At 42.9% G+C, this 19,729-nt stretch overlaps 1 protein-coding gene across 1 annotated transcript in view; it reads right to left on the minus strand.

Moving 5' to 3' along the window:
- Window positions 1-422: 422 nt before the first annotated feature.
- Window positions 423-19,729, minus strand: part of cacna2d1a (calcium channel, voltage-dependent, alpha 2/delta subunit 1a) — a 72,824-nt gene continuing 53,517 nt past the window's right edge. Inside the window, exons 23-38 of the mRNA XM_084038793.1 lie at window positions 19,305-19,365; window positions 19,085-19,191; window positions 17,163-17,247; window positions 16,876-16,938; window positions 15,047-15,162; window positions 14,894-14,965; window positions 14,408-14,475; window positions 14,284-14,322; window positions 14,113-14,184; window positions 11,433-11,585; window positions 10,377-10,429; window positions 10,025-10,080; window positions 9,452-9,578; window positions 8,705-8,817; window positions 7,982-8,064; window positions 423-4,570 (exon numbers count right to left, since the gene is read on the minus strand). Of these exons, the coding sequence (XP_083894919.1) occupies window positions 4,448-4,570; window positions 7,982-8,064; window positions 8,705-8,817; window positions 9,452-9,578; window positions 10,025-10,080; window positions 10,377-10,429; window positions 11,433-11,585; window positions 14,113-14,184; window positions 14,284-14,322; window positions 14,408-14,475; window positions 14,894-14,965; window positions 15,047-15,162; window positions 16,876-16,938; window positions 17,163-17,247; window positions 19,085-19,191; window positions 19,305-19,365 (1,391 nt within the window). The 3' untranslated portion in view covers window positions 423-4,447. The remainder of the gene's footprint in view (window positions 4,571-7,981; window positions 8,065-8,704; window positions 8,818-9,451; window positions 9,579-10,024; window positions 10,081-10,376; window positions 10,430-11,432; window positions 11,586-14,112; window positions 14,185-14,283; window positions 14,323-14,407; window positions 14,476-14,893; window positions 14,966-15,046; window positions 15,163-16,875; window positions 16,939-17,162; window positions 17,248-19,084; window positions 19,192-19,304; window positions 19,366-19,729) is intronic.

Here is a 19,729-nt window from a genome sequence, read left to right on the forward strand (position 1 = left end):
AAGTGTAAAGCGGACTGCGCTAACGAGAAAGTCACTTACCATTTGATCAACGTGCAACAGGGAGAACGGGAATTATTGCAAATTTACGACCAGAGAACATTACGGGTCGTTGTTAATGGACGTGTCCTTGAGCCAAATTCAACGTTGTAGAGAGACGTGGCTGGACCTACGCCTCCATCCTTTTTTTTTTTTTCCTGGACATTGTTGGTTTTGGCCGGACGACAGATTCTGATTCTTGGCTAGACACTGGGAGAGCAGACTCGGGGTGCTTCCTTCTCATTTTCACACACATTTGGATGGGAAATGTGTGTTGGCAATGTGACAGAGGTTAGTAACAGAAATTTGATCCACAGTGGGAAAAAAAAACTGATCTTTTTTTCAAGAAAAAGGACATGAGCCAGAACTCTAAACGCAATGCAACAGATAGTAATCATAAACTTTTTATTCTGAATATACCTTATTTGCACAGGAATAAACACACTTTTCCTCCCCAGGATTATAAACATTTTTTTTTTTTTTGCTGAGAACAACATCAGATTTGTACAAATTGTCTTTTACATGACTGATCCTGGAGAATCAAGTTCCACTAAAGTGTAACATGTTAAAGCACAATCGAAGGGGGCCGACCAAGGCCTACCAAGACCCTCCCGGCGACTTGGTGGACGCCTCCATCGAGAGCCTGCCTTAAAACCGGAGGCAGAGAACGATTGACCAACAGGCCTGCCAATCGTCTGACGAGGAGTGGCAGCAAAGTAACGGACACAAAAACACACACACATCAGCAGAAGCAATCCTCAAGATTCCACAAATAAAAAAGGCCAACCCACATGATCCATACGGAGAGCACCAACAGAGTCAAAAACACTTCGTATCACATCGAGAGTAGAATATTCCTGAAGTGACAGCATCTGATTTTAGCACTTAAGAGTAGAATTAATCTGGCAACTAACATGGAGCTCTTCTGTTCTCCAGCGTCTGTGTGAGCATTTTAGGTGGTTTTATTTTCACTCATTTCATGTCCCTACAATGTACGTAGTGACTTAAAGGACCATACCAGTATTTCTGCAAGCTTATTGGCTACAACAGCCTACAATTCATGCTTACCATTTCCACCTATTCCCATATTCAAAGGTATTTTTGGGGCAGCTGCTGTTTTCCATTTATTTCTGTAGAGCTTAAAACTCTCTCTTAAGATTCAGCAGTTCTTCAGCTTGCGTAGAATAGACATGCTAAAGCTAGTTAACGATGTGCTAACATACTGCAAATGTTAGCATCACAGGTTTTTATGTAGAAACGTAACATTTCAGAAATGTATACGTCCTTAAAGCTCTCCGGGTAACGAGTATCGCAATGACAAAAAACCTGAGCGTTAGACCCTGGTGATAGCTGGTTGATGCTATGATATGATTGGCCAATATGCGCTTCAAGAGGAAGGACTTAGCGAAGGGTCCTTTGACACAAAACAACTTTAGGTTTTGACAACAAAACGGCTCAGTTAGGCCAAGGAAAAGGGGCTGATAGCATTTGAAGCGGGTTACTGGAGTCTACAGCCATGCTAGCAGCTGTTTGAAGCTGTACACAGGAACAGTTGTGCTCGACATAAATGCTCAATTACAATGGTGAAATGCAGATTTTAAGCAAATAATAATAATACCACGTTTCAATCTTAGTTTAGCATGTTAGCTCGACAACATTTTAGCACAAAGCACGGGTGAGGCTGATGGAATTGTCATTTTTGAAGGTATAATAAACCAAGAGTATTCATGATTTGTCATGATTGGTCAAAAACTCACAAAATCACTGGTATGGTCATGAAATAATAGTGTTGCATAAATGGCTTGAACCCCGACCCCTCCAAGAGAAAGGCAGTAATAGCTGATCGTACCTCATCATACCATGAACAAATGTCTGACACCCAGAATACTATGCTTCCCGACATTACACATTAAGCAGGAGCACAGTAGATATGTTTATTTATTTTGTTTTTTACTTAATTGTACGCCACACCATGCAGCACAGGGAAACCCTTTATGAGACTTGCATGTTTCCTTGGTAAATTGCATAAATGTACGATAATCAGTTTCTCCACAAGAGAATAAAAGAGTTCCACATGGCACTTGATATTCTTGAGTCGGTTAGTAAATGTTGAGCATAAATACCGTTGTTAGTTTCACCACATTGGTTTTTGTTGTAAGATTATAGTTTAAGATAGAGGGGAGGAGTAGAAAGTGCACCACAGACCACTTTAAATTTACTGACATTTATGCTTACGGTGGTTGGAGGTCCGCCACAGAATAAAACAGACAAACTGGCACGCCTCGACCTGCCTTGGAGGAATGCTTATAATACAAAAACGGATATTATTCAGTATGATGCAACAGCATTACTTAACCAAAACAGTTCTGAAGAGGACGAGCGGTAATGCGGAGCACACGCCTTAATTTGTGGTCTTTGACTTACCCCCAGATTTAAGCGCTATCATGCGCCAGCGTTTACACACCTTAGGCAGTTAGGTAATGATGTTTCAAGATGAGTATCCTTGAAGTCTCTGATCTCACTTAGCTGTTACTTAACCTTTTACCGTTACCTGTGATTGTCAACTCCAACCTGGATCCAACAGATACATGAACAAACCTGTGGGATTAATTATTGCCAGCAGCACCAAAGAACCCATCTAGTGCAGCTGGTTTAAGTCAAAATGTTGTTTACAACAATCACATCTGCCTGATATATGAATTCCTGCCTAATCGAATTTACGACTTTTTGTCCTCAATATTTTTTGAAAATACATGAATAAACCACAGTGTTCCATGTTCTCCGTGTTGCATCATCAGGAAGGATTTATATTTTCATCCTGAAATGATTTTGACATTATTTTCTCGTATCCTAACTGATGATATTAGGCCTGCATTGGCATTGAGCTGCTTTAAGAGTCTGGATTTGGTCCTGTTTTTTAATATATGGCCAGATTTCTGGTGCATCTCTGAATAAATCTTCTCTGCTATATGGCAAACACGATGAAGCTATTTCAATGAAAGCATCGACAGTGAATCATCTGTCACTTCTCACAGTATGTTTTATATATGAAACCAATGGAAAAGAAGGCACAACAAAAATGAGACAAGATGAGACGAGAGGACTGCAGTGATCTGGTGATATCATACCGCAGTGTAGTAAACAAGCAAAAAAAATAACAGCTGCACTTTGAATTGCAGTGCAGACACGAGTCATTTAATTTAAAAAGTGACAGCAGTGAATACAAACATACATTTTCCCTTTTTTCTTTGACCAAATGTCAAATATAGATTCTACCGCCCTGATGTTTTCCTTATAGGTGGCAATAAAAGAAACCAGGGTTTTGGGGATTTTGTCCACTGAGCATGCATAGGACACCAGCCAGGCTCCCCCCTGATTGGTTAATGCGCACTATGGCAACAAAGTTTTCATTGGGCAATCCAACGCCACCGAGGCGCGGAGAGCCAGATATTTTACTACTCTCGATCAGGGCCGACGTTTAGATGACCGGCTACTAAAGTTAAAATGCGTCGGGCCCTCTGTGGCAGTTGAAGGGTTCGTTTTCTGCGCAGAAACATAACAATGAAGGAGGATTTTTTTTCTACACTGCAAATACAGTTTCTACCTGAACGAATAACTGGGGCAAAAGTTAAGACGATGAATCTTTCAGACCTAAGAGACGCTGTGAAAATATTCTGCACGGTGCTATCTAAAATAAATAAATTAAAAAAAAAAATCAACATTATCATCAGCAACCCAACGGAGGCAAATGAAGGGCAGAGAGGTTGTGATGTAACAATTTAAAATCTCTTCCTGCAAAGTCAGCAGAGGTGTCGATCACAAAACAATGTATACCTAATGACTAGCACACAGCAAATTGATTAAAAATAAATTACACGCTCGCAAAAGGCAGCGTTGTTTCTGGCAGTGGTGAATAAAACTGCATCTCGAATAAACCCCCGCCCCAACCACCCCCCCACCCCAATAGTGGTTTAAATCCCTCTGATACTATAAGGCAGTCCGATTTCTTTCCTCAATGACATCAAGCCGGAGAATGTTCAGAAGTGGCCAATCAAAACTAATCTCTGGATTCCTCAAAATCTCAGCTGGCGAGGACCATTGGAGATGTGAAAGATGGGCATATGCTGAGTTCTTTCTTACGTTTCAAACCAATACGTTCCAATTAACATATCTTTTCATCCCGTGTACCCTTTGCACCCGGTGAAATCACTTTGAATAACCCTGGAAATGAAGGCAATATGCAGGGCTTTTTTTTTTGGATGTTTGTTACAAGCGCTTCTCTTCAGGCGTTCGTCATTTCGGTGGCAGCGTGGCATGCTGGTTGCCATTTTGGAGATAACAGAAGGGGAGAGAGAGAGAGAGAGAGAGAGAGAGGACGGGGGGGTGGGGGTGTGATGAGGATTTTCAGAGGTCATGATGGGATGGCATGGGGTCTGGAGCCAGTCAAAGCCCAGAGCAGAACCAGCTGAAGGGCCACCATGAGCCAAAGCGAGGGGCTCAGGCCGGACGCCCCTCCACAGTCAGGGTCCGTCTCCTGGCAGGGAGGGGGGAAAAAAAGTTACTGATTGTAAAAGCCAACACAGTAAAGACTTTCCAATTGACCGTTTACTAAGCCCCTCCCCCGAACACGGACCGTCCAATCTTAGGGTGCACTCACACCCACTGGGGAGGGGGGACGACAGCACGGGGCAACTGGGCCGAGCGTGAGTGCGCCCTTAGTGATCGTAACTAGGCACATCAACCTGTCAAGCCTTGGATTTCTCCACATGCACTGGTGCGCATGGAGCTGTAAAAAGAGACTTTAATAAGTTTGGACAGTGGTGTCTTTATTTTTCTTTCCCTTTTAAAATCTAAAAACATTATTTACATTAGCTTGAGGGTTAAAGGCCCCAATTATGACGAGAATCATACTTTTTTTCTACAGTTTGAACTAACTGAGAGCGATGCTGTTATATGGATTAGGGTTCAGGTATGATTTTGCCTGGGACATCACTATTTTCGTATGTAGCCATGAAGCGTTCTGATTCTACGTCTCCTCGAGTCTTTCCTAGTGCGTTCCCAGTCCTCTTGTCTCCCCATGTGTCTGTCTGTGTTTGTGAGCGTGGCTACTCCTGCTCCTGAGCTCTGGCATCTGGCACAGCTGAGTCTCATCACCTAATCAACTACTGCAGTATATCAACCTGGGCTTTCCTCTCGGCCTTCGCCAGGTCACCCCGTCTACGACGGCGCTAGCTACATACACGGGGCCAAAGTTTTCTCACGATTTTTTGAGAGTTGGATTTCAGCTTCCCGTCAGTTCCCGTCTACTCAGCCCGGGAACACTTCCCCTTCTGCCTTATCGACATTCACAAAACCGAGTTTTCCAATAAAGCTCTTCATCATCTATCGGAGTCTGCGTGCTGCGATCTAGGTTCAACTTAACATCGAGTTTATGCTGGAGAGGATTAAAAAAGTTAGCTGGGAACATTAAAAAGTACGAAAGAATTCCAAGAAGCAAATCTGCCACATTTATCATCGTAAACCAAAGCTTGACAGGTGTAGCATGTTGGCAACACTAGATAAAGGGGGTGAAGCTTTGCAAACTGTCAATCAGAACTATGCAGGGATAAAACAAGAGGTCAGAAAATACATTGGAAAAAGACGTTGAAATGTATTTTTTTTTTTATATACTTGACTGGAAAACTTAGAGCCATCATGTCTGACCAAAACTGATCGGATACTCCCACTCTCTATACGGTGAGCATCTGGAGAGTTGCAGGGAAAAGAATGCCTCGCCTCGTCTTTGGAGAGGAGAACGAGTCGAGAATCATTAGGAGACTCGCAAACGTCCCGGATGCAAATGAGAAGTGAGTGAAGTGTTTGAGCTAGCGTCTGGCAACGTCAGCAATCGGATGTCAGCAGATATAGACACGGGGGTCTATCGCCCCGAGGCTGACAATGATAGATGGGGGAAGATACAAAGTGCATGGCTTGAAGTTCAAAGTCAGGTGAGACTGGGGGGATGTTGGCGGGAGACGGAGAGAGACTGGGAGGTAGTTGTGTGTGTGGGAGGGGGAGGCGAAGACAGATGGAGGTAGAACATAAGAGAGAGTGACAGGTGAGAAAGATAAGAGTAGGAAAAAGACAGGAAGAAGTGGAACAAAGACGAAACAGTCGTGAAAGGAGGCGGAGAGATAACAAACGGTGAATAGGAAAACCAGGACGTGTAAAAGATAATGAGACAACATTAATGAAAGAGAAAGTTAGCGTTATGGGACTGACCCGAGACAGCACATGAACAGTGGCAGCAGTAACATGAGCGGAGAGGGAGCCAATGGGGAGCCTGCGCTCCTTCGGCACAGGGCCTCATCCTAACCATCAACAGCCAATCACAGAGCAGGAAACGTGGAGAAAGCAGAGAGAGAGAGAGAATCATGCAGCAAAACGTCGAAAGCAAATATGAGCAGAGAAGGCAAGAAAGATGCATTCACTAGCAGCATGAGAGAAGGATGTGTGGGTGCACGTCAGTGAGCAAGGCAGCGCAGGCGTAAAGAGTTAATTCATAAGGCAAACTTTGACATTGGAGAGAGGACTATAGAGTGAAAACAAACAAGAGCATTCAAGCGCAGGGGTTTCACACGCAGAGATTCTGCGCCGCTAATGAAAATGTTTGTTTAGCTTAGTTATTCATAGTCGAGCATCAACCGTCCTGCGTGGGAAATCTGCACACAAACACATACACACACACAGCTTTCAAGGGATTTGCAAAAAACAAAAAAACAAAAACAAAAAATGACAGGCACCACGTAAAGATATTAGTGATGGAAAGGTGCCATGGGTAGAGTTTCTTCCCTGATATGTTGTTTCCATATCAGGAGTGTAGCTTAAGGATTTTGGGCTCTGGCCAGTGAGAATCAGAGCTTTTTTTTATTTTTTTTATAAGACTGGCTGAAAACCCTTCCTTTTTTATTGGTCCCTAATATGTTGCAGTTGCTACCTCTTATTTTCCAGGTGACATGTCAAAACAGATTGTTTCATCCGGAGTATGAATTTGGAAAAGCCCTCCCGGTAACAGGCACCCTGGCTGTAGGGTTGGATGTGATAAACTTACACTTACTTTGGCAAATCATCATATTTACCTTGATAACACTGAATGGAATGATGTTTGTTAAAACTCTTATTGTTTTGGTGATGATTTATTAGTCTGGCCAGTTAAAGATTGATTTGTTGGGTATTGGGTTTTTATTTATATCCTCTGCTTGAAGCTGCTCTAATCAATATGTTTTAATCAATAATGGATCAAATGACTTAAGAAAAACTTAACGACTATCTGGTTACCACAATGTAGCAATTGGCTGCTAAAGGGAGTCGAATTAAAACAAAACGGAGCAAAAAGAGAATATTTGACGCCAGTTCACCTTGTGACCGGACCCAAGTGAATACAAGTGAACACTAATGTTATGTGTTAATAAGTGTTCATAACCGGTGGATAATAAGTCAGCGGAAAAATCAATTCATGCAGTTTTGATTCTATTTGATCACACCACATTTAATTGAACATTTGGATATGAATAGATTCATGTGTGGGTTATTGTCCAGCCATTCCTCGAGGGTAATCAAAAAATAGCTTGGATGTGATTTTCATACAGGAGCTCCATCTGTCCTCGAAGCCCTGATTGAGGCTCTGTGCTGTAAGCTGGAACCAGACCTAGATTTTCCTTGGCGCTGATCTCAAAATGATTTTACCAGTGAAAACCCAAAAACAGTAGCCCCGGGGCACATGCTTTAATTTGAAAGGCTTTCCCTCCCATTTCAGGGCGGATTTTCTGCAAAATTCTTTAATTCTTGTGAGACTAATAAAGAAGCAATGGTCTCACTGTTTAGCAGCTTAAAAACCTCCTACACAGAGCACCCCTTAGCAACGACGTCGCGCGGTTCACATCGATGTCAACCAGAAGCAACTTACGTGTTCGTTGTTATCAAAACAGACCGCGGGCCCTTTTCTGTACCGAGGATTCTGAGCCAGTTCACAGGGATTGGGACCATTAGCTGGGTAACGCGACGTCAAGGAACATGACACAGTTTCCAATGATTCTACGTCCGTGATAGCAGCGAATGGGGACATAGTTATTTTGTCTGTAAACACTCGGATAGCTCAATGGAAAATTACACAACATGGCATTTGATTAATGTTGGCAATGGTGAAGGATCTGTTGCATTACCGTCCAAATCAAACAGATCCAGCACATTAAAGTCAGTTGTCGCTTTTCTGGGATCGCACCCTCAATCATATGGTCATTTTCCAGCCTGGTCGTTATGCAAGAGGCTTAATCGAACTGATGTGTTGTTGTGTGTGTTTGAGAGAGAACACTGGAGTTTGTTTGTAAGCTATTAAGCAGACGTATCCCCGAAAACTGCCATCTGCTTTACAGACACCGCAGAGAAAAAAAAAAACCCATTGCGGACACATCTGTTGTTTTGGGCCGAATTTTTAAATGTAATCACTGTGGAAAAGTTGCCTCATTATTACAGACGTGCGATTTTAGGGGATGCAAACGAGGGGTCTGATTTGAGAGAATCGTGTCTAATCAGTGTCCTATATTCAAAAACGCAAACTCTTTCAAAACATCTGCTCGCTGGATCAAAGTGCTCCGTGCCAGACGGCAGCGTCGGGGGGAAAAAAGGATACACTGCTGTTCGTCCTGTATTAACGGCTTGGTGTCACAGGAGGAGCAGGTGAGTTTGGCATCAGCGATGATGAAGACCAGGTTGGTCTTGGGCAGCTTCTCGGCGTGGTAGAGCCTGGAGAGGAGCAGGGAACAGAGAGTTGTTGACATGCAGTGTTCAACCAGAAAGAAAGGAAACGGATTCGTTTAAAAAGGAGACATGCATTCTCATTCCCCACACATGACGAGGCAACGCTCGGAGAACTTGCGCCGCAATGAAAAACTCTTTCTGCTTTCCCGTCCTGCGGGGACACGAGGCCCGCTGTGCCACCCCCGCTGTCCGACAGGACCTCTACTGCAACCCACATGTCGCTGGTGCACAAATGATTTTCTCTCTGCTTTTTTTTTTTCTTTTCTTTTTTTATTGAGGTCGTTAAAAAAGAAACGTGTGCGCGGCTAATGTGCAGGAACGCCGCGCGGCATGCGGGCAGGCACTCCATTAGCCCGGCACGAGGGGGCCTTAAAAAAAACTTACACACACACGTGCCAAGACGGTGGTCCGCGCTGGTGACTTGACTTCACCTTCATGGCATGTGAATTTTTACAGCCCTCTCTTAGCGCCCCCTCTGGGGACTTCATTTGTGTCTTGTGGATGCAAGCGTATCACTGTAGGTCGGGGGGTGGGGGGGGTGGGGGAGTGTGTGTGTGTGTGTGTGTGTGTGTGTGTGTGTACATGTGTAGCTGAGAAAGAGTGGGCTTTTATTCCTTACCTGGTGCAGTTTTCACAGTCGATTGTGCCTCTGAAGGACAGGTTGTTGGTCTCAAAGTAGTACTGGGTTTGCTCCGTGATGCAGACCTCTTTGAGCATGGCATCGGACAGCTTGTCATCCATCTCGGCTGCGGGAGGAGACACACGAGAACATTGATGTGTGTTCATGCATGCAGAGGCTTCTGACACATAAACATTGGTGTGTAATGTCAGTGGCAATTGGCTGCAGAACCAAAACAAGGAGCTGAAAAGCACAAAAACGCTTGGTAAAGTCACTATGAGTGACTCCTTTCTTATTATACAGTATAATATATAAATTGGGTGTTTACAAAATGAACATTTCAATAATGAGGCCACTTAGGGAGCAATACTCAGACCTACAAACTCTGGAGAAGTGAAAAAGGTGACAACATGCAAAACTAAAACCCTCTTCATTCACTTCTACTACCCTGGTTGACATAAAAAAGGTGACTGTAGCCAAAAGGTGACCAGTTTGCAGGTGTGAATACTGAAAGAAAAAAAAAACTACTCAAAGCACTATTATTTCTACTGTGTCAAATTGTCAGGAACTCACCTGCGTCCAGGAAATTGGGGAATGTGATGCTGACTAGTAACTGTTGCAGTATCGACCTGAGAGCAAAAACAAACCCAGGGATGAAAAATGTCTGCGTTCATCGGAACATAATCCACAATAAATCATCTGTGTAAAATGCTGATGCTTCAATAAATCAAGGGAAGATTTCGTGGAATGTTAGACTGTCCCGGGAACAATTCAGCTATTAAACAGATGCTATAAGTCCATTTTGGAGAAACACGTCCTTGCCTGCTTTCCATTAGGATGTCAGTTAAAGCATTACAAATAGTGTATATATTTTTTTGTTATCAGTCGTTTGAGAAAAGAAAAGAAAGAGAAGAAAATGTCTCACCAGGCTGCAGCGGTGGCAAACCATCCTACATTCAAAATATCAGCAATTGTGGGCTAAGGGGGGACACAGAATGAGAATTAATATCAGAATAATGAAAAAAGTACAAATCACATTCAAACATCCCGGGCAAAGAACGGTCCAGTCATTTTCCATTATATTTGATTCCCCTCTTGGAGGAAATTAGAACACAGTCCCCAACAGACGAGATAAATATGTAAACAAAGGGCTTGGCTGAGAACACTAAAAAAAAAAAAGTAGCACACGGTTTGAATAAAAAGGCCAAACATGCTGCTCTGATTATGGTTAGCATGCGAGGGCCTTGTTTTGGCGAATGAGTGTTGCATCCTTTCTCTTAAATCGATGGCATGTTGAGTCATCAAGGAGTCCTAACCAGCCGTGTTACAGGCATCCCCGGCGGTCGGCGGCGTCTTTGATCAGATAAAAACGCCGTCACTTTCATCTCACTTTCGGGGCACGTTTTTGTTAGTGAGGGGGAATTTGTCTGCATCTGTAAATACCTATGAATACTTTCATCTCTGTCATGATTACCAGCTCATTAGCTCCGTCTACAGCTACCTGCGATTGCCCTTCAGTATCTAAGAGATGTTCATCATCACTGCGGCAACGTCTGCACGCAGGTTCCATGACTCCGGCTGCGAGTTGATGGAAAACAGTGCCTCTTTCTCCATCACTTGGTGTGTCAGTCGAGCACGCTGGACCACCTAATCCTGTTACTGTTGCTGCAAACTCCCACTCTAACGCTTTCACCATACCCTCCGCTTCCCTTCTCATCTGCTCCGTCCAGATTTATGGCTCCCAGGCGAGCCAGCGTTTCTGCGTGTGCATGTGATCGTTTTTTTTTGGAAGCACGCGAGCGAGCAGGTACGGCTACGAATGGCGTACCGGCGGGGAAGAATGAGTGCATGTAAATGTGCGGCTATCAAAACGTGTGAACATGCAAGCGAGGGTGTGCACATGTGGGTGGCTGTGTGTGTGTGTGTGTGTGTGTGTGTGTGTGTGTGTGTGTGTGAACGGTGTCTGGCTTATGTAACTCACCACGTAGACGGATCGCAGGCCTGCATCCGTCTTGCTCTCTTTCTCAGGGTCACAGAGCGACTGGTAGTCGAACGTCTTCTTAAACGTGAACAGGGACGAGTTGACCAGGTTCACCATGAGGATCGGGTCGACAGCACCGAAGAAACGCCCGATCTGAGGACAGGGGGAGGAAGATTTTATTCATTTGACCTTTATAGCGCTATAGCATGGATTATGCATCGGAGAAATAGAGGGAAATGTTCTCATATAAGAATACCTGCACTTTTGTCCTTTTAGCGCTATAGCATGGATTATGTATCGGAGAAATAGAGGGAAATGTTCTCATATAAGCATGCCTGCACTTTTGTCCTTTTAGCGCTATTTTCTCCCACTATACATTCATTCTGTACATTCACTCACTTGTTTTTACTGGCTTTTATCTCATGTGTGCTCATTTTACTGTAACAATTTTATCATGTGAAGCACTTTGTGACTTTGTCTATAAACGGTGCTTCATCACATAAACGTATTATTATCATTATATTCCAATATTTCCAGATTTCTCTGTGTTAGTACATTATACCCAAATCTGACCCAGTGAACTACAGCCCCTCTGAAAATAATGAAGATCTTAGAATGACATTTTTCACCCAGGACCTGAATAATGAGGTAATTATTATGTCTGTCTGCTTCAGATTGTCTGTACACGAGAGTCGTATCAATCTTTTCATCTAACTACGTAGCACAAAAGCCTTCCAGAAAATGTCCTTCAAGAAGAGATTCGTAAAAATCAAACTGCATCTGAAACAAGAAACTAGAAATTCTAACCTACAATAAAACATAAAGTGGCAATAGACCCTAACACAGACAAGTACACCAGCCCTTTACCTTTAAATAGACCCAAATAGTGGAAATCGTTTCAGTAGTAAAGGTCAAAGAGAGGTTTTAGTTTAATTGCTGAAGTTACCGACTGAGGTTTTCCTTCAACATTTTACATTTACAGAGCACTTAAACACATTTACACGCTCAACTCCCGATTGTTAAATCTATGTAAAACACATGCACGAAAACAATTAAGAATGTGTAAACATGTGCACGCAATGTTTAAGGGTGAATTTATGGAGACACACACACACACACACACACACAGCCACACTCAGTAAATCACCCTCAAACCAGGATGATGGACTTCAGTATAATCTGATTAACACAGTCCACCAGGCAGCCATAAATTTCCACAAAGAGGAAGTAGTTTGTCTCAGCAGGTGTGACACGGCCGTGTGCGCGGGAGTGTTTAAGTACTTGTGTATCCAGGAGGGAGTATGTACAGTAAGTTGTACTCATCGACGAGTGTGTTCGCGATGAAAGACGTGCATGTGTGTGTGTGCGTGAGGAAATGCAAACTATCCCTTTCCTTCCGGTTTGGAAGGTCACCGTTAACAAGCCGTCCTCCACATATCCATTCCTCTTTCGTCTAACAGCCAAAGGATATATAAATCTTCCTTGTTATAAGGTAAAGGGAGCCTTCTCTCCTTTCCCCGTGCAGTAAAACAAATAATGAATTAACAGTCACAGCCCTGTTTGGCTGCAGACTCCCCGAGGGTTTTTTTTTTTTTTTTTCGGGGGAAAGAAAAGGAACGAAAGACATTAAGAGGGAGAGCAAACGAGACGCTTACGGGGAGAGAGACGTTGTTCCTGCAGGGAAATATGATTGAGGGCACGCAGCCTTCTCCAAACAAAGCTTCAGGTCCCTGCCTGGGTTTTAGTGCTGCTGCCAAACATCAGAGGGCCGCTGATTTATCCGCCGCACACCCAGGCCTGATTAAGAAGCAGCCGAGGCCGCATGAAAAAACATTTACTCAGACGACGGCAGGGACCCCTCTATTAGCATTTAGCATCGGGTCGGGTTAGCGGGGGGGAATGTGTGAGCTCACTGTATGTGTGTTTGTGTGTGTAAAGGTGGGTCCGGTTGGGATGGAGAGGCTAAATTAGTTTATTTTTTTTGTCTGGGTGATTAAGGACACAACAGCTTTGGCTGATCACAGTCAAACACGATGAATGTCACAATCAGCAGTTTGAATAGAAGTTTAGCTTTAGAAATTATGGAAATTTACCGTGATTCAAATTATGCAACAACTAAATGGTAATGTTCCACCACATAAAAGCCCTCGATTAATGCAGAATGTCAGGAAATTTGGACAAAAAGGGTCCATGTCTGCTTTCTTCTGCATTAGAGGCCCAACCGCGAGTTGTAAATCCTTTGCATTTGATTGGACGGCTAAAAAGTGGGCGGGCTTAGAATGTAGCTCTCCACACACACCTCCTTTGTTGCTCAAAGTTGCAGATTGATTGATTGATGTATGTCATGAAATTACTGGTAATTATTGATACTAGTTTAGTTAACACTTCAAATGTTGTTTTACAGGAAAAGAAGATGATTCGATTTTGATACAAAAATATAAAAAATGCATTTTTCATCTCTACTTATTACCTACATTTATAACTGGATTAAAACCACAGAATTTGATTTTTTCACAACCTGTTCGTATGTTTTACTTACACCTGAGCTATAAAGCAGATGAACGACTTATCAATCATCAAAGCCATTAGTTAGGATTATTAACACTTTATAAAGAATGCGTTATTTGAAAGTGTCTGGGTCTTTACTTTTATGAGTGAGAGTAAAATGCAGAAGCCCTACCTGATCGATATGTTCATCTCGATTGGACATCACCAGGAAGCCCCCATCATCCAGAATGACACAGTCTACATACTGGAACAACCAAGAGATTAATGCAGTGTTGTATGTTCATCACTCGTATCCATAAATAACTGCTGGAAATGTAAAAAAAAAGAGAATTAAACCTCTTACCACATCGTTTCGCTGGCAGCCACAGATCTCGTCGTTGCACTGAAAACACAGTCGAGTAACAAAACGTCATAATCGGGGTCAAGCGTGTGTTTCCCCGCACGTCATGCAGACAGAATCCACTCACATTGATCTTCTGTGTGGTGTTGATGAAGCTCGCCATCCAGGAACTAATGTCCAGCTTCACGCCGACCACTGGGGATGAAACACAAAAAAAGCCAGACACCCTAGATCACGTCGGACCTCTCTGTCAACTTTACTCTCTGAACTTTCAGGGGGGGGGAAATTCAAACTTGGCCGGCGATCACAGGAGACGGCTTGACGTGTGGCTTTTTGTGTGCTTGTTTGTGTGCACATGTCAGAGGGAGAGGGAGCGCGAGACGAATGACGAGCAGCGGCGTGTAAATAATATCCGTGTGTCAGGAGATGTAAGAGGCGTGATTAGGGGTTAAGACTATAGGGTTGCACATGAAGGTGTGTAAATAAGACGTAGAGCTTTTTAAGCGTGAATGTGTTTACGCATGGAGGGCGGAATGACAGAGGGGACATGAGAAACGAGGACTGTAATTGTGTAAATACAAGCCCTACTGTGTGTGTGTGTGTGTGTCCTTACCAGCCGGTTTGAGTGTGATGCCACCGATGTCGATGTTGACGGCTCTGCTCACCAGGATCGAGTCCTCACTCCCTGCAAGAGGATGGAGAACGGAACGTTGTGTATACGTGCACGTTGCGACACAAACACACGTGCACGCTGGCTTTTACTCACTGTTCTCTTTGGAGAGGTAGGGTGTCGGAGTGAAGACGTACAGATCGTTGTCCATACTTCTCTTGTAGAAACTCGACTCGAACGTCTCAGCTTCTTCTTCCCAGGAGAGCCCGGCGCTGTCAAACACATTAATACAAACACACACACAAACACACACACACACAAACACACACAATGCCGTTACCAAACTGCTCCCCACACCCAAGATCTCCTCAATGGTAGACTGTTTTTTTATATGTGAAATACTTTAATTAATTTTAGCCAGTCGACTTACTGATAAACTCAACACTTAGATGCATAAGTGGGTCAAAAATGACCCAGTGAGGTTGTTTTCTTGCAATTTCTTCGTAATGATAAGTTGTTATCATTTCATATTCCAGGTATTCCTCAAAAAATGATGGCATTTAACATTTTAATTTACCTTTTAAGAAATTGTAGTTTTTTTGTATTACTATCCCAAGCTTCCATAAGTGGGTCAAAAATGACCTGTATTAGAATCAATACATTTCTGTGCTCTTTTTGTTAAGAATAATCATTTATGTTATGTATTTTATTGTACACACAATACTTATTTGAATTATGTTTCACTTTTTAACATTCGGAACATAGTCAAACATTTTGAACATTAATAATTGAAACTAATACTATAAACAGTGAATCAGCAAAGGTTTGGGTAATTTAATTCCATTGAAACTTCCCTCAATAACGAGTTAAAGCAAAAGTATGTAAAAATACTCTGCTATGATAACCAGGTCTCACTCCCAACTCCTAAAATTCCGACGGTTGGTCGGTGCACCTCCACATCTGATACTGACAACACCTGTATACGTATGCACCCCCAGCATTATTAGATGGTCAGAGCAACTGATGTAGTATAAACAGTGAGATAGTCCACACAGGGTTGACTGGAGGGCAGGTGGATGGGTCCAACACACACAGAAGTTAAGTCCAGGAGTCTGTTGTTCCTTTTATTGGAAAACTAAAAGTAAACACTGACATTTTGTCACGTCAGTCGTTAGTGAGCATCATTGTTGGTATGAGTCACATGAGTCATGAGTGTTGTTCGTTATATGACTCACATAAATAATTAATCACTCGGTAGAGTTGTCAGTGATCAATCAAGTCAATGTCAGCAAACATCTTGGCAAAACCTAAGTCGGGAGTCAACCGAGATTGAAATCTTTTTCCCAAGAAATACTTTTTGTTTTAATAAATTAATTACCAGGTGTGTACAATGTGTCACTAGTGCAGCAGTTTCTCACCCATGACAGGATCCAGTGATGTGCTGCTGCACACATTTTGTAAAGATTCAAGTCAGTAAAGTCAAGGTCCGACATTTTAGTGGACATAAACAGATATTTGAGTGGAGGGGATCTTTAAGGATCTGTTGATTCCTGTCACTCATTAATACCAATAGTTCAGATTGATCTATGCATTGATCACAGACCATGATATTCTCTTGGATCACCTTGAAGCTAAATTGGCTTCAGTAATTGCATACTGCAGTGGTTCAAGTCATTTTTACAGCATAGAATTCAGTGAGTTATTTTCAATAATAACAACTTTGCCATTATCTCTCCTCTGGGGCATCTCAAAGACTTGTATTGGGACCACTGTAGTATCCAGTATAAAGTTGCTCCTGAGAAAGTCATTTGAGACTATGCTATTGCAATATATTTTTAATGCAGATCCTGTCTTTCATGATAAACCTGCCATGCTTAACTTCCTGCTGGGAAGAGCTGCAGCTTCCTTAGCAGACCTCATCATATTTCTCTATGAGATAACTCTAAACATATTATTCCCTTGCTTCTCTCTTCCCCAATGAGTACCTTTTGGGGTAGACCCGTGTGATCCCTCCATCGGTGGCAACAAATCTGGCCAAGACAATGTTCCTGACAAGCAGAGAAGATTACGCAGTGAAACATACAATGGCAAAAACGTGGAATGTGCTTTATGTCTGCATGACATTTACTGGTGATGCAGAAATATTTGAGCCATCTGTATTCAATTTTGACTCGGACATTCATTAGTGACAAATAATCAATGCCACATTTCCGTATGTTTTGCCGGATCACGGATTGATGGTACAGTGACATGATGTTGGTTCTTCACTTACTGCACTTCATTCGCTTTCCAATACTTGATCAGAGGCGTGGTGATGCCAGCATCCAGGAGCAATCTGTTCACCAGCTCCACGTTACCTAAACAGCAAAACACGTCATGTTTGAAGGCCATTTGTGTGCCTGTTGAGTCTCATCCTTATAAGATGATGTTTGTCTTTTTTTGTCCGACTTACAAGCATGAATATACTGAGTAACAGGTTTTTGCTGGAAATACTTCGCTTAAATGCCAGAAACAGGGAGTAAATAATAAAAAAGCAAGAAGGAAAAATAGCCAATAAATATAAATAAGTTATGACCTGCAAGGTTCAAGTAATAAAACAAAATAGGGAGAGAGTTGTTCATACTTTAAGGCATCCAAAATTAATTTCAAATTGAGCGGAAATGTGGGAATAAGCGTCAGTTGATATATTGCTAAGCTTACAAGCACCTAAAAGTTCCAAATGCAATCAAAGCTGTAGCCACAAAACAGACCCAATTTGTCCAACAAATGAGATTTTTTTTTTTTTTATAGAAAGAAGTTTATATCTCGGACACAAAGCAGAAACTTACAGTGAAACTAAAGCCATCAAATATGCATTTAAAGTGACAAAACGATCCATGAATGTGCCTCGTGCCGGCGAGGTGTAGGTGGCGGGTTGATATAGGGGTAACAAATTATTTTTCAAGACGCCCGACAAGACCGCATGACAAACATAACAGGTGATAAAAGCCGCTTGCCCATTTTTTCGGGCCGTGCCCGCCACTTTGAACTCTCCAACAACCCGCTTCAGTCCATTAACATCAGGGCTCGTCGGCATACCCCCGCCCTCCCCGAACCTTTATGACACACCACACACATCAGAGAAAACAGCTGGTGTAACACTTTATCCCCCCCACCTCCCCCTCCTCATGCAGTGGTTTTCATTAGAGATCCTTTATTGAAGACAGCCCAGGAATTCCTAATGTACTTCAACTTCTTCGCCACTGCAGTGGCTTGACTTAGTAAAGCGTGTAACGATACTCAAGCCTCCAATAGTCCATATGGGCCATACTCCCCCCCCCCCACTCCCGAACTCCCTATGGACTCCATTAAACTAGCAGCTTATAATGGTGAAAGTAATATTTCAATTGGGTGAAACGTTTTATCGATCGTGTTTCGATTTCTGAACTAAGATCTCAAACTGAAATCGAGCTAAAAAGGCCAAATTTGATAAATATCAGGAGACGTTTTGTTTCACGCAGTGGGCAAAAAAATAAAAAAAAAGAGCAAGTGGTGCATATCAGTGGAGTGTATGCGAGAAATGGTGAGGATGCTAATGCGTTGGTCAGATGTTTAGGAGAAGGTCCAGCGGCCCCTGATTTGTGTTTTATTGCTCCTCTCGTGCTCCTGGCTTGACGTGTCCTGCTCTTTCTCACAAACACACGGTAATTGGATGAGGTCGAGCGGCTATAGGTGGGGTGTGGAAGGCATATTACTGGTGAATATTGTGTGCGTGTGTGTGTGTGTGTGTGTGTGTGTGTGTATGAGCCCGCGTGTGTGTCACATCTAAGCCGACGTGCCTCACACATGTGCACTCAGGCGTGTGATGGTCAGACTTTTAGAGTTAGCATCAAATGGGTAACACGAACACAGGGGTTCCACATCACAAAGCTTTGCCTGGTCATGCACACCAAACCATCCAGCCAGACCTGTATTTCTCTGGAAAGAGAGACCTCTGGGAATAAGGGTTTTTGGGTTGGCGCGCTTCCATTAAATGTTCAATGCACACCTTAATGCCCGGCCAGATGGCCGAGATTCATTCGCATGTACATCCGACAGCAAATACGGTAAAGCTTAGCGGCTCTTTGAGATGTAAATATAGGAGTCTGTGGCGAGAATGAGGTCCTGCAGAGTACAATGAGATCCGGGTACCGGGTTCCATTTTCTGATACTCACACATGGGGTTGTTTGGCGTCTTCGTGTCAATGTAATCGTTGAACTCCATGAGGAACTCGGTGTTGTTTTTGTTCTTGTCAGGTGGCTTTAAGTCCTTGCAGTACATCCTGTGGGAAAACAAAAAAGCACCATGGAGTGAATTCACATAAAGAGAAACAAGTGAAACATCCTTTTCTGCTGTTTCGGAAAATGCAGAGAAATAAAGTGCGAGCCAGCTTACCTTGGCGCGATAAACGTGTAGCCGTATTCATCGAACTTGTCCGCCATCAGGCTCTCGGAAACTGGCGCAAAGGATAATAATATTAGACAGGATCACATTAAAGTGTGTGCAGATGAGACGGTGCTCCATGTGAATGTAGCACCTGTTGAATATGTAACAGCTCATCCAATAGAGAAAACCTCCTACGGGGACTAAAAACTGAAAATGAGATTCTGGTCTTCGAGTGGGAAGAAACATTAGCGCCAAAGCTCCACATAGCCACATGCCTCTAATTTCACTCTTTTTGCTTAAGCTTCTACGTTTTAAGATATTTCATTAAAATTAAAAGGTAGCATTGCAAAGTGAGGGGTTGGTGCTCACAAAGGGAAAATGGGGAAAAACTAAAAGCTATATTTACCACATAACTCATTACCAGAAGCAAAAAG

This window comes from Eutrigla gurnardus (assembly GCF_963514095.1).
Source record: "Eutrigla gurnardus genome assembly, chromosome: 21".
Classification (NCBI taxonomy): domain Eukaryota; kingdom Metazoa; phylum Chordata; class Actinopteri; order Perciformes; family Triglidae; genus Eutrigla; species Eutrigla gurnardus.